Source organism: Sinocyclocheilus rhinocerous, unplaced genomic scaffold, assembly GCF_001515625.1.
Source record: "Sinocyclocheilus rhinocerous isolate Xijiao unplaced genomic scaffold, SAMN03320098_v1.1 scaffold1004, whole genome shotgun sequence".
NCBI classification, from domain to species: domain Eukaryota; kingdom Metazoa; phylum Chordata; class Actinopteri; order Cypriniformes; family Cyprinidae; genus Sinocyclocheilus; species Sinocyclocheilus rhinocerous.
Window position 1 is genome coordinate 887,944 of NW_015627248.1, and position 15,075 is coordinate 903,018.

Here is a 15,075-nt window from a genome sequence, read left to right on the forward strand (position 1 = left end):
TTAAGATTTGCTCTGACAGGATAATTGAATCAGTGAGTTCTGATTCTGAGTTCTTAAACTATAAACTAAAATGAATAAAAATGGTTATTTATATATATATATATATATATATATATAAATAACCATTTTTATTCATTTTAGTTTATAGTTTAAGAACTCAGAATCAGAACTCACTGATTCAATGATCCTGTCAGAGCAAATCTTAAGTTAAGAACTCACTTAAGTAACTTCATCTGATACTGAGTTTAATATTCAAATTAGTATTTTGAATATTAATATGCAATATTATTAGCATTATTGCTTGCTTAATTGTGGATTATATGTATACTATGTATGCATCCACAAAAGTTTTTTTTCTAATGTATTTTTTTGATGTCTGGCTAGTACTTTTACTTACGTAATATTTCATCAGGGTATACGTATATTAACTTAGTATTTGTGTACTTTATTCACCTCTGATGATAGACATGAGTGTGCATGACTTTGCAAACACACTTTGCTTTGAAGCTAATAAATCAAAAGCCATTTGCAGCTCTGAGGCCCAAGGACAGACAGGTGAGGGAGGGACTTGGCCCCAATCCAGCTGGAAATTCCCTTGTTTTGTTTACATGTACCAAGGACAATTCGGGAGGCATTTCAACCTCTTGTTAAACGACAACAAAGAAGGAGGAAGTTCTAGCTTTTTTTGGCCCTGCTATTCAAAGGGCCCTTATGCTCTTGTGTTATTCAGCTAAACACAACCTGATCACGCTTTTGAAGGTGAGCCAGGTGTGGTCAAGTTTTGTTTGAAGCTCTATCATATGCCTGTAACAAATGCTTAGATATCCCTTAAGACGGAAACGTCAAGCATTTTTTTAACTGTCCTGGGATGAATTCATAGAATTGGTAGACAATAAAGTTGTTTTTGTACAATGCTCTGACAGAAAGAACGTAGTATGTTCAGTTCTTAGCCAGAACTTGTCAGGCTATCTGTGAACACAATGCTTTATCTCATGGTTGCATGCTTTGCTCTTATACTTCCTGTACATTCATGACTGCACATAACTCGGCTCTTCACTTAATCTGATATGTAGAGTTTCTGGCAGGATCACTTACAATGATATATCTGTTTGCTATAAATGTCACCCGCCGGGCCTTGTGATTTTCCAGAAACAATCTTGAGTTTAAAGGTGAAATATGTAGTTTCTGTGCCACTAGCATCACCGAACGGAAATGCAAAAATAACGATTGTTTCTCAAACAGACGATTCCTCAGCTGTTATAGAAAGCTAAAATCTGGATGTAATCCTCCTCCGCTTGGTTTGATACTGTTATTTTAATATTATTTATATACTGTTATAGCATTTATTAATATTTTGAATTAACTTTTATTTTTATATTTTTAGTAATTTTTATGCGCTTTTAACATTTTTATTAGTTTTTTTTAATTATTGAGATTTATTTTAAAAATATTATTACATTTTAAAATAACTTTTTTGAAACTTAGTTGTAATTTTAGTACTTCAGCTTAAATTTATTTGTTTAAATGTTATTAAATGTGCTTAAAATGTATTTATTTTACTTAGTTGTCCAGGCAACATTTCTAATTTCCATATATGTGTAAGTTTGTCATCTAATATTTACATTTTATTTCAGATATTTGAATGATTATTAATGGTTGTAGTTAACAACACTGGTTTGATATTACGTCTGTTTATTCTAAGAACTAATGGTAATGTTTTCAATTCGGCATAAAGGTTTTCTGTTGTCCTCTGTCTTGTGCAACACCGGTTGCTTTTCTCTTGTGCAATGTGCTGCACAACACCAAAGTGAGGAAATGTATATAGAAGCCCCATACATCCAGGCAACAGTATGTTCCTCTTGAAATTGAAACTGTGACTAGTTTTAGCATCAGAACAGACAACATGGAAAATATTGCAGTGTTTGTCTATGTATCTAAATTACAACAATGTGTGCTGTATATAGTCATGATTTTGAGAATAACCAATTGTTTGTGTTCTGTACAGGAGCTTAAAGGCTTTAAGAGTTTTGTGAAGCAGAGACCCCCCTTTGATATTGTCATTGACGGTCTTAATGTGGCTAACACAACACCCAAGGCCGCCCACTCTGAGACGGTGAGTGATGGTAACTTCAATGCTTGGACGTTCCAAGAGAGGGCTGGTTTGTCTGTGACCTTTTAAATCACTGATCTGGCTAGATGGTCAACCTACTCTGATTGAAAGGTGGAAAAAATAGCCAAAAATGTGAGTATTCAACCAGTTGGCATTCTAAAGTAAAAAAAAACGCATAAAAACAAGTGTGGCAGAGGTTCCACCAGGGGGTGATGCTAAGCATGGCTGCTTTTAATACAGCAGAACAGGTTTAGGGAACAGCCCCAATTTCTCATAGTTTCCAACCTGAAAGACACCCCAAACCCATGAAACCCACAGTTACTCAAATGAAAAATTAGGGAAAGTTCAATGTCCATGTAATGTTACACAGAACGTGTAACACATCAGCCCACCTACGAGGTGGTGTCAGACCCAGACAGAAGTGGCTTTACATTTGGTTATGCTCCATTATAGTACATAAGGGATTTTTTTTTGCCAACAAATAGGCTAATATTTTTAGATAATTACCCACACCCACTCATCTCATCCTCAACCACCCATTAACCGAAAACCAATTACTTTTCAATGACTTTCAATGACCCAGGAGGACCATTTGAGCAACATTAAAGGGATAGCTCACCCAAAAATTCAAATTCTGTCATAATTTACTCACCCTCCACTTGTTCCAAACATGTATAAGTTTCTTTCATCTGTTGAACACAAAAGAATATATTTTAAAGTATGTTGGTGACCAAAAAATTGGCGGTAGCCATTGACTTCCATAGTATTTTTATCCATACTATGGAAGTCAATGGCTACTATCAACTGTTTGGTTACCAAGATTCTTCAAAATATCTTCTTTTGAAACTCGCACAGGTTTGGAACAACTTTATGGTAAGTAAATTAAGAATTTTCATTTTTGGGTGAACTATCCCTTTAAGGCAAGATACTGATTTTCGCAAGATTTTCGTTTAATTTAGTTGACATCTGAGCGGATTTTTGGATATCTGTTTTTATCATTCTATAAATCAGAAAATACTGTCAACAGCTAGAAAAAAAAAATCAATTTTCACCATGTTTTTAGAAATAAAATGTATATTATAAATCAGGCGAATGATGCAGGAACAAATTCCTTGGTAAAAACCTTGTATATATACAGTATAAAGTATTCCTATCTACAGTATATCTTCAGAATATACTGTAGAGAGGAATAAAATTGGTAAGTTTGGTGTAAATAAGAGCTACTGAAGGGGAGATTTCTGGCTTGGTGCATGAGAAGGAACTCATTTGGAGAAAACGGCCTTTAAACGCAGTGTATTATACAGTAATTGAAATCTACAGGCACGAATAGATAAAGTGCAATAAAATTAACACTTAAATGTGTATTTAACATGTTTTCTTTCCACTAGACTGAAAGAAGACAAGTTATGGAAGCAAAATAGACTAAAGTCAAAAAATAGACCAGTGCATAAAAAAAGCTATGTTTTTTTCCTGCAGTGTCTTACTTCAACAGATATGAGAGCACCTAATACTCCACTTGACATTAAACTACAAATGATTATGTAACACAAACTCCCTTGACCTTCGATCAGATCCTTTTGCTTTCTGCACACTCATCCATGGCTTCCATCAGCATGTCACACAGTCACACATTATTAACACAGATGCAACCCATAGCAATTAAACACGGAGGCTGGGGATTTTACACTCATTTTGCAATGACTAACCATGTATTTTAAGTCATACATGTGCATTTTGTGGTCAAGTTTATTTTTGGTGGTAACATTTACCCCACTTCCTCGCTAACTGGCGCATTTATTGAAATGCCAGTATTAACTGGTTTTGTCTGCACACAGTCTGTGAAGGGTGTGAAAATGAAGGCCTAAGTGAACTTGTGGCCAAAGTTGGCCTATATGGTTTGTTAAGGCTAAGTAAACAGACTGTATGCAGGAAAGTGATTGTAAATTTACAAGACTTACATGCTGGAAGGAAGTGCATCTCTTTAGAAATTCTTAAGCAAAGGAGACAGGAAGCAGAGGTTAAGTTTGGATTGTGAGACATGGCGCTATAGTGTGTACGGTGCTTTCCAGAGTAAAACAGCCCATCTGTGGCTCACCGTTCACTTCCTTATCATGAATTAGCAGAAAATGAGCACACCTGCAATTCCACATTTAGCACTTCCTCATGTCTGAAATAGCAAAATGAGGGATACAAGATAAACTGGAATTCACTGGGACTGACTTTGCATATTCAAACTGTAGATGACATTACGGTAATCTAAGTTTGAGTGAGAAATATAATTAGAAGGTTAATACAAAGCAGTTGGTTAATGCAATAAAGTATACAATAAAGTATGCATGCATGCATGTGTATGTATATATATATATATATATTTGGAAAAAATTGAAAAAGCACGTGTATGTATATATACTGTTATTATAACTAAAGAAATATACAGTTTAACTCTATTACATGTATTTTTACTAATTGCATCTATTTTAACCGACTGGTTCCAAAGTGAATGTTAGTCGATGTATGAAGTATATCTCTTTTTTTTCTTCTTTTTTTTGTAAAAGTAAGCTTTATTTAAAAGAATATTGTTTTATTATATTACTATATTTAAAAAAATTAAATAATATTTTATTATGTATTTAATTTAATACTTAATATTAAAAATAAAATTACTTAAAATGTAATTGTTATTATGCATACTGTTCTATAGCTTGTGTACTAATTTACATATTGTGAATAAAAAATCGAATCTGTAATTCCTGGAAGTAAGAGTAAGACAAACAAATACCTACACACTATATTAAAAATAATTAGGCCTGTCTCATGAATAGTTAATGCAAGTATATGGGGTGTTAAATCTGAACATCTACATACAAAGAACCTTGGATATTTTTAGCACACGGTTGTAACCTTTACTGTCTGCACTTTGTATGGGGGGTATTGGAAAAACAACTTCCTGTGTAATCAGGAAACTCCCCCCTCATGGTGTGCGCGTGAGTGGGTGGTACAAAAGTAGGTTAAAACATTGTGAGCAAGAATAATTTCCCTCCAGCTGACCTGCTAAAGTCCCAAATTCATCTGTAATGCCAAGGGAAATTCCTCCAAAAAAAGTCATGAGCTGCAGCTCACTTCATAGAGAACATGCTGAATGAACTGAGGTCTCTCATTCAAGATTCAAAAATCATGAATGACCTCATTCATATTTAACATCTAAATAGAAATGGTAAAAGGTCACTGAGAGTGTGAATTATCTCCGCAGTTGCTGGCAGTCGTATCGGAGCTGCAACAGCAGGGTCTGAACATCCTGGTCCTTGGCAGAAAGCACATGCTACAACCTTCCCGGAACTGGGACAGACAAAACATGAGCAAGATCAAGCAGAAAGCCCACTGTTTCTTCACCGAGAACATGTTAGTATGACCCCCCTTTCCTCAATCACCTACTGCACGCGCTGTTCCAAAACCTAGTGAGCTGCCTACATAGGCAGCATTTGAACGGCTCACAGGCACGACTGCAAAATGAAGGCTGTTCCAAAACATTTGAGACATGATTATTCTGCCTTTTTTGGTTAAATTCTGTGCTTTGTGGAGGCAACAATCCCATAATGCATTGCAACAAGCTCAATAAACAACTCATCCAGGATTGGTCTGGATGAAAATAGTTCAATCTGGAATATATTTCTTATTTTTATGTTGAATATTAGTTTAGCAACATACTCTATTAAAATGAACTTTGCATGTGTTACACTGGGCCGAAATTTGGAATAATTAAGATTTTTATGTTTTTGATTTTAATGAAAGATGCTCACCATTTATTTGATCAAAACTACAGTATAAACAGTAATATTGTGAAATATTATTACAAATGAAAAGAACTGTTTTCTATTTGAATATATATTAAAATGAAATTAATTCTGTGAATTTTAAGCTGAAATTAAAGCTGAATTTTCAGCATCATTACACCAGTAATGGTGTAATTCCCTTCTCACATGATCCCTCAGAAGTCATTCTAATATTTTGTGGAAACCATGATCACCATTCATATGTTTGGGATAAGTAGGAAAGAAAATAAATCAAATCAGTACTTTTATTCAGTACACATGCATTTAATTGATCAAAAATGACAGTACAGACATTTATAATGTTGCAAAAGATTTCTATTTCAAATCAATGCAGTTCATTGAACTTTGTAGTCATCAGAGAATCCTGAAAAGAATTATCAAGGTTTCCACAAAATAATATTAAGTGGCAAAAACGAGTTTTAACATTGATAATAAGAACCATTATTATAAAAAGAACCATTAATAATTAAGCACCAATAATTAATAATATTCGGCATATTAAAATGATTTCTGAAGGATCATGTGACACTGAAGACTGGAGTAATGATGCTGAAAATTCAGCTTTGAAATTGCAGTAATACATTACAACTAAAATATATTCAAACAGAAAACAGTTCTTTTAAATTGTAATAATATTTCACAATATTAATGCTTTTACTGTTACTGTATTTTATACTGTAGCTTGGTAAGCATAAGAGACTTCTTTCAAAAACATTTTAAAAATCCTAACATTTGAGACCAGTAGACTGTGTGTGTGTGTGTGTGTGTGTGTGTGCGTGCGTGCGTGTGTGTGTGTGTGTGTGCGTGTGTGTGTAAAATGATGTACAGACATGCTGCCTATATATAGTTATCATGATATCATAGAGGCCTCAATGTGTTATGTTACAGTTGCAACATTCAAATGTGTTAGTGAGTAGCATATATCGATCACTTCCCTTCTCTGCATAAGTCAATATAAACCCATAAGGATTTCATTCACCAAGCATGAAAGGTATTTTTGATAGAGTGCACTGTGTTTCTTGGATGGCTGCCACAGATCTGAGGATGACCCGTTTCTGCTGTATGCTGCTTTGCACTCTGGCGTTCACTGCAACTTTCTTAGTCGTGATCTGATGAGAGATCACAAAGCCTGCTTGCCAGACAGTGCAACCAGACGCCTCTTCTTCAAGTGGCAACGTGGCCATCAGCTGGTGATCAGTCATTACGTCCCAGGAAAAAGAGTTCGATTTCAGGTAGGTTTAGGAATGGAGAGATCTTATGTAAACAAGATTACTCTTAAGGACTAAAACCCTCATTACGATGACTGTTGGCTTTGCTGTGTGTTTTTCAGAGGATCTCAGCATATGACACCATCGTTCAGACCTCTGGCAGCTCCTGGCACATTCCATATGATGAGAATAGAGGAGATAGAGCCACATATGAAGTTCCTCAGAAATGGCTCTGCCTCACTCAAGACCATTGAGGCTGGAGTTACTACTAGTGTGCTTGCTGAGAAATATCACATATATATATATATATATATACACACACACATATATACACACATATATATATATGTGTGTGTATATATATATGTACATTTGTATGTTATTTTTATTTAATATTTTAAATATGATAAATATTAATAAGATTTTCGTAACATAAGCAACATCTACTTTGATATTATTTTATAACCAGTGCAGTTGTGGGAAATGTAATGTTGACTGCTGCTTATATAATCCTATAAAAAAAACAAATCCTCTGAGGCCCATATTTTTAAGGCACAAGGGCTATATCTATAACTATAAGGCTGTGAGTCTAAAGTCCATTTGCATAAATGTTTTATTTTTCACTAGCTTAGGTTAGCCATGTAGGTTTTTAGTTAATGGCAAACATTAAGGCAAGTTCAGCTATAGTATAAAGGCAGATTTTAACTGACAATTTGTGTTTTCAGATGTTTTTCATAACTGTCAAGTGGTGGCAAATTATAAACAGTAATATAACATGCTCTTTGGTGCACTTTAGTTATCCTAGTTTTGGAAAGATCTCATTATTTGTATGTAACTGTTTGTCCATGCAGCTCTTGACCTCCAAAAAATAACCCTGTGTTTGCCTTCCCTACATCAGCAGTCCTGAAAACACTCATAATATTGCTTTTATGTAAAGTGTTTGCTTGCACTATTGCTAGCACAGATTTGGAGTGTCGCAAAATGTACATCTCCTTGGACCAAAGATCAGAGCACAAATGTTTGTTTTGCATAACATTTCAAAGACTGACTAAACCAATTCTGCATTTAGAAGTAGAAGGTTTACACTCCCTTATGAAAATCTCAAAACTCATGACAGAAATTAACTACTCCATTAAAGGGCAATTTTTGGATTTGGAAATGTATACCTTACCATAAAAAAATGTGTCAAATACTTACATTTAATCAGTTAATTAACATGAATTCTCAATGCGAATAATTAGATTAAAAATTCATTAGGCCTACCTATAAAATTAAATATATGAATTGGGTAAAATTATACTAAAACAATGTAATGACCTAGTTTTTGTAAATATTGTACTCTTTGCAGAAGGTTTGTATTATATAAACATCAACTAAATCCCAAATAACTAGAAATGTTTTTTCACTGTGCTTCTCACGCACAGGCGACGCGTGATGACATCTCACCTGGATATGAATGCTGGAGCCGGTGTTGTCATTTCCGGTGTGCAACAGAGTAGTGTGGTTAGATCTGTTTACAAACTTCAATATTAAACAGTAAATCTCTCGCATTATGTCCCGAGGCTCGAGCGCGGGGTTTGATCGACATATCACCATCTTTTCTCCTGAGGGGAGACTCTATCAAGTCGGTGCGTATCGATTAAAGTGTGTCTTTATTATACCGAAAGAATAAATGCCCAGTCATTTTGCACCAGGATAATTCTGCACATTCTCTGGCTCAGACTAATGTCTTTACGGCAGCACTAAACATTAATTTGATTAAAACGGATGCAAAAAAAAGTATGAGCGGAATGTTTTGACATTCATATGTTCTCGTTTCAGATTTATGTTACATGACAGAGCCATCTAAACTCATTGTTTACATCAGTATGGATAAAAGCACTTTCGGTTTCATGTTTATAATTATGAATATTATGCATGCAGATATTTATTCAGTTTTGTTCACGTTTCACTTGTGCAGCTCATTCGTTCTCTTTTACAAGTCATTACAATTTCTGAAGTATTTTCATCTATATGCTCTGTATTCCATGCATATATATATATATATATATATATATATACACAATAATATAATTGTAAAATATTTTATATGTATGGTTACAAATTCTCTGGTATATTAATAAAATACCATTAATAAAATAATAAAATATCTGGTTGTCAAAATTGAGTGGGTTACAATTTTTGTATTTTATGAACAATTAATGATCATAGTTAACATGTTAATTTTATTTTCCACAGAATATGCATTCAAGGCCATTAATCAGGGAGGTCTTACATCACTAGCTGTTCGAGGGAAAGACTGTGCGGTTGTTATTACTCAAAAGAAAGTTCCAGTAAGTTTGTTTTTGCTTTGTTTTTTGTCAACCACACTGCTAAATATAGACTGAATTTGTATTTAATTTAACTGCAACTTGTTCTTGTTCCACATTAACATTTTAACTATACAGAAATGTTTCAGTGACTCAGTAGCAGTTGTATGAGCTCTTATTACGTTTTCCTCTTTTAATCACTCAGGATAAGCTTCTGGATGCGTCCACTGTCTCTCATTTATTCAGAATAACAGAAAACATTGGCTGTGTGATGTCTGGCATGACAGGTAAACTCATCTTTGCACACAGCAACTGTCCAGCTTAAGTGGATTTTAGAATATCTCCTCCGTCTCTTTTGTATGGTGAAATGTAAAACTATGTATTGTTTTACACCACATGTGATGTATTATGTTTCTCTATGAAGCTGACAGCAGGTCGCAGGTGCAGAGGGCGCGATACGAAGCTGCTAACTGGAAGTATAAATACGGCTATGAGATCCCAGTAGACATGCTGTGCAAGCGCATTGCAGACATCTCACAGGTGTACACACAGAACGCAGAGATGAGGCCACTGGGCTGCTGTAAGTATGTGCTCTGATTGAGGCGGTATGAATGGAATCAAGTTACATTTATTTGTATAGAGGTTTATACAATATACAGCTACACATAAATAAACAGGAAAAAACTTGCAAAGTTCATCATTTATGTTCAATAGCATGCAAAGTTAAAAAATTGTGAAATGACTTCAAAAGCAGCTCTACAGAAAACTAGACTTACAGTACATTAACATTAACAGTATTAGTGTCTAGAATATTAGTATACATATTAAAGTAGTTAACATACTACATATAATGCAGTATATACTGTAGAATGTGATACAATCTGTAGTATGCGAAAATAAGTATTTAAAGCGTGGTTTGTTAAAATGTTTTCATATGGCCTCAGAGCAAGAGATGTGTAGTTATCAGCTCAAATATCAATTTTTGCTATGTTTAATCCAATTTGTGTGTGTAAAACACCCAAACTTTTAATAGATGAGCCTAGAAATAGACAATACCTAATAATATTAAGTCTAACGCATTGCATTGTGCAATACAACTTTTACATAGCATTTGCATGCATTTATTTACATATGTCCTGTATGTCAACCACCAAACCATAATCTATAAATGGTAAAAAAATCCCCACTTGGTGCCAGCAGTTGCCAGTACTAGGCTGGTGCTGTCATACTATCTAAATACATTACTGTTCAAATGATTGAGGTCAGTAAGATATATATATTTTTTAAGAAATCGATAGTTTAATTTACCAAGGATGCATTAAATTGTGACAGTAAAGATATTAAGAATGTTACAAAAGATTTCTTTCAAATAAATGTTCTTTTGATCTTTCTATTCACCAAAGAATCCTGAGCACAGTTTCCACAAAAATATTAAGCATATCAACATAAGAAGAAAGCAGTATTAAATGTACTGTTCTCTGGTTGTGCAGTTCATATTTTGGAACATTTAGAAGGAAATCCATGTATTTTGAAGCATGCAAACAATATGCACACTTTTCAATTAAATGTATAGTAGGTCTGTACATAACAGAATTCCATATTAAGGAATGTTATCGTTATATCATTATATCATCTTCATATGGCATCAATGCCAAAGCATGTTTGTCAGTATTGTGTATTGTTCTGTCAGGTATGATTGTGGTTGGCGTGGATGAGGAGCTGGGGCCGCAGGTCTATAAATGTGATCCTGCAGGTTATTACTGCGGCTTCAAGGCTACTGCTGCAGGGGTGAAACAAACAGAAGCCACAAGCTTCCTGGAGAAAAAGGTGAAGAAGAAATTGGACTGGACTTTTGACCAAACAGTAGAGGTATGGATACGTTCACCCCAAATGGAATTAATACCCGTTGTTTTAGTTGTATCCTCTCACATGGGAGTTTTTTTGTGTGCACTTTTCATCCCCACAGACTGCAATAAGTTGCCTGTCTACCGTTCTGGCCATCGACTTCAAGCCTTCAGAGCTGGAGATCGGGGTTGTTACCACAGAGGAGCCCAAGTTCAGGTGAATTTGGACATTTCAAATAGAACAGGATGTAATATTTACATATCACTACATAGCATTTACATATGTCCTGTATGTCAACCACCCAACCGTACTCTATAAACGCTGAAAAATCCCCACTAGGCACTAGCAGTTACTAGAACTACTAGGCTGTACTTTCATACTATCGACATACACTACCGTTCAAACGTTATTTGGACATTTATAAGCAAGGGCAAATTAATTTGATCATAAGTGACAGTAAAGGCATTTATAATGTTCTAAAAGATTTTCATTTCAAATAAATGCTGTTCTTTTAATCTTTCTATTCATCAAAGAATCCTCGGGAAAAAAAAATCGATCATGGTTTCGGCTAAAATATTAAGCAGCACACCTGTTTTCAACATTGATAATAAGAAGAAATGTTTCATAAGCCACCAAATCAGCATATTAGAATGATTTCTGAAGGACCATGTGGCACTGAAGACTGGAGTAATGATGCTGAAAATTCAGCTTTGCATTACAGGAATAAATTAGATTTTAAAATCCATTACAATATGTTTTGTAAAAAATGCAGACTTGGTGATCATAAGTTACTTCCCTCAAAAACATTTTTAGAAATCGGTAACAAATTCTATGAAGCCCATTTTTATAACACATTATAAGGGTATTCTTAAGGCATTATAATGAATGTATAATGCATTATAAAATACATTTATATGTTGTTTCATCTCATAAATAATCATAACAACAATTATAATACATTATAAAACTTACTTATTTGTGGTTATGACTTTTATGAGTATGATTATTTATAACACGCAATAAACACCATGTTAAATCCACTTAATTTACGTATAATGGATTATAAGTCTCATATCTTGACATTATTTATTTAAGATCTGCACAGTGTCTTTCTGATATTACAATAAATATAGTTAAAATCAAATGTGCCAAATTAAATTGCACATTCATCTGATCAGATATCTGATCTTATGGCTGTTTAAGAAAAAATATGATTTTTATTTTTATTATTAATGTTGTTGTTATTTATAAGTGGTCTTTGCCCGCTTTAAGTAAAGTAACAAGTTAACAATGGCAAGATATGAGACGTATAATACATTATAACTAATCCATTTTAAGTTAAGTGGATGCATTGTGTATTATAAATCAGCATAATCTTAAAAGCTATAACCACAAATAAGTAAATATTATAATGCATTAAAACTGTTGTTATGATTACTCATGAGATTATACAAATGTTTTTTTTTTTATAATACATTATGCATTCATTATAAATGCATAACAATAAACACTCTTATAATGTATTATAAATACGGGCTTCATAGAAAGTGTTACCACCCCAAATTTTTTAACAGTATTCTATGTATTTCAAACCACTAGGTCATTTAACCTTTTGTTGTCATTTGTTGTGTAAAATGAATGAGTACATTCATGAAAATGTTCATTTTGTAGTTATGTATATTTCTATATTTTTCAGAATTTTGTCAGAGTCGGAGATTGACACCCACCTCATGGCCCTAACTGAACGGGATTGAGAAGATCTGCAGGAGTCTTACCCTGTGACAAATAAAAGTCTGAGAATTACAATCATGTCATCAATATTCAGGTCAACTGATGTTTCTTTGCTGTTTATGTAGCTTTTTCTTGTAACAGTACAATAAAAAAAATAATGTTTTGGAAAGCAGTGTGTTCAATTCTTTCTTTTTAATTCAGTGAGATTTATGTGAAAAGTGGAAATGTTTCACTCTGGTATTTTTCTACATTTTTTTTTCATTTACAAATTACATTATAAGAAATTTCTTATTAATTAATCATTTACATTGTTACCTTTCTTTGTTTCACAAAAAAAAATTTCAATATCGTAAAACTTTTAAGGACTTTAAATGGGATTTTACTTCTCAGATTAACAACAGTCTCAAACTGAACCCCATATTGTGTGTACACACACACACACATACTGTATATATAAAGCTCTTTAAACTGCTGTTACAATTAAATTCATTAAACTTGAACTTGAACTTATGAGTCACAGTATAATATTGCATATTGTCACCTTCATGAGGAAATGTTGCTGCCTGAATCAATTTCCTGCTTTTTACAATACATTTAATTTTTTTCAATCACCAGGAAGGATCTCACAGTCTCCTTCATTTATGGGAAGCGGTGTAAATCAGCGCCTGTCTGCTTTTCTCACACTGTCTTAAAGATGTAAATAGCATTTCCTAAACTCTCACTTAAGAATCCCCTCCAGACATAGCATTTGCATAGCTGTAGTACTGCGGCACTTCATAGAGACAGCAACAAAAAAAAAAGGCGGATTTTCCAAGTGCCGGCCTGCTGTCATTTCTCGGATCTGGCTGAATCATACGAGTATTCTCCTGCAGTTACAGGTGCTGTCAAGAGCCCTACTTGTCCTAACCAGACTCCTCAGGGCACAGAAAGCGAGTGCTATGACTACATCATTTGCATGGAACTTTTCAAGAGGCGTCTCAGGAACTGAAGACGCTAACGGTATCTCAAAATCAAAAAGGCGTGCAGTCCGGATTCACGTTCGGAAATAAGCAGGGTTAAGCTGAAGGTGGATTCCCTTTAGAGATCTCAGGTTTGTATTCAAATCAAGAAAACCACATACACTTCTTCACTCTCTTTTACTGTAAAATGCAAGACGAAAGCAAAGTGTGACAGAGTTGAACTGCTTGTGACTTGTGAATATGAAAGTCTGAGGAAATTTTCAAGGAGTTTCACTTCACATTGCTGGTTTAAATGTGATTTTAAATGGCAAACACTAGGAATATTTAAACTATGCTAATAAAGGATGTGGAAATTTCTGAAAATTAAGTTCTTGTCTTAATATAATCTTAAAATCAGTCTTAAAAACAATGTTCGAATAACATGCCAAACGGACACTACACCCTTTTCCAAGAACATCAACATGGGAGGCACTTTCTAGGAATATAACTTAAAACTCAAAAAGTTACATGTGGGCAAATTCTTGACTAATTTAACACCCTGATAAATTCCGCATAAAGCAGCATTGTGCAATTCCGCAATCTTCCTTATTTTGGGAATTCAGGAAGTTGGGGAACTTTCAGCATTGCCAATTTTGTCCAAGAGGCCCTTCCTGCTCAGGAAATTCCAGTGAGCTCAGCTGACGGAAAACAGAGTTCAAGTTCTTCAGTTACAAACACTTCTCCTCAGTGACATAAAAGGATATTTAACATCCTCATTTCTCTTGTAGAACCGTTCTCATGCATTTCCAAGGAAGAACACAAAGTCAGGTCGAAGGTTTTAATTTAAAATGGGTTACATCTTTCCACAAAACAGAACAAAAAAAGTTTCAATCTTTTATATACACACATGTACATGTTAATATAAAAATAAATCTGTTTGTATGCACAATATTTTACATCACAGTACAACAGAAACACAGCCGTTAAATTCAGCTGACAGTACAGTCCATCATCGAGAGCTGACGGTACGCTTCGGTCGGCCTCTCTCCAGTGTTGCTGTAATACACCCTTCGTTTCCGGGCCTCCTTTTACAGCTTTCTTGTA

General features: G+C 34.2%; 2 protein-coding genes across 3 annotated transcripts in view; both read left to right on the forward strand.

The window, feature by feature from the left end:
- LOC107725438 (mitochondrial ribonuclease P protein 3-like) overlaps positions 1-7,424 on the forward strand; it is a 14,034-nt gene extending 6,610 nt beyond the window's left edge. For both annotated transcript variants that reach the window (XM_016534691.1, XM_016534684.1), the window contains 4 exons: positions 2,006-2,113; positions 5,361-5,509; positions 6,977-7,172; positions 7,271-7,424. In XM_016534691.1, coding sequence (XP_016390177.1) covers positions 2,006-2,113; positions 5,361-5,509; positions 6,977-7,172; positions 7,271-7,402 — 585 coding nt within the window. In that variant the 3' untranslated portion in view covers positions 7,403-7,424. The remainder of the gene's footprint in view (positions 1-2,005; positions 2,114-5,360; positions 5,510-6,976; positions 7,173-7,270) is intronic.
- A 1,161-nt stretch (positions 7,425-8,585) lies between these two features.
- Positions 8,586-13,182, forward strand: LOC107725920 (proteasome subunit alpha type-6-like). Its single transcript, XM_016535342.1, has 7 exons — positions 8,586-8,776; positions 9,387-9,481; positions 9,663-9,744; positions 9,882-10,037; positions 11,148-11,326; positions 11,424-11,518; positions 12,999-13,182. Exons 1-7 carry the CDS (start codon positions 8,701-8,703, stop codon positions 13,054-13,056), a joined length of 741 nt encoding a protein of 246 aa, XP_016390828.1. The 5' UTR covers positions 8,586-8,700; the 3' UTR covers positions 13,057-13,182.
- The last annotated feature ends 1,893 nt before the right edge of the window (positions 13,183-15,075 follow it).

What these genes read in the sequence shown, in the direction of transcription:
- LOC107725920 (XM_016535342.1), top strand. Translation starts at nt 8,701, where the DNA reads ATGTCCCGAGGCTCGAGCGCGGGGTTTGATCGACATATCACCATCTTT. An exon ending in GGGGAGACTCTATCAAGTCG is followed by an intron (nt 8,777 to 9,386) that starts GTGCGTATCGAT and finishes TATTTTCCACAG; the next exon opens with AATATGCATTCAAGGCCATT. An exon ending in ACAGAGGAGCCCAAGTTCAG is followed by an intron (nt 11,519 to 12,998) that starts GTGAATTTGGAC and finishes TATATTTTTCAG; the next exon opens with AATTTTGTCAGAGTCGGAGA.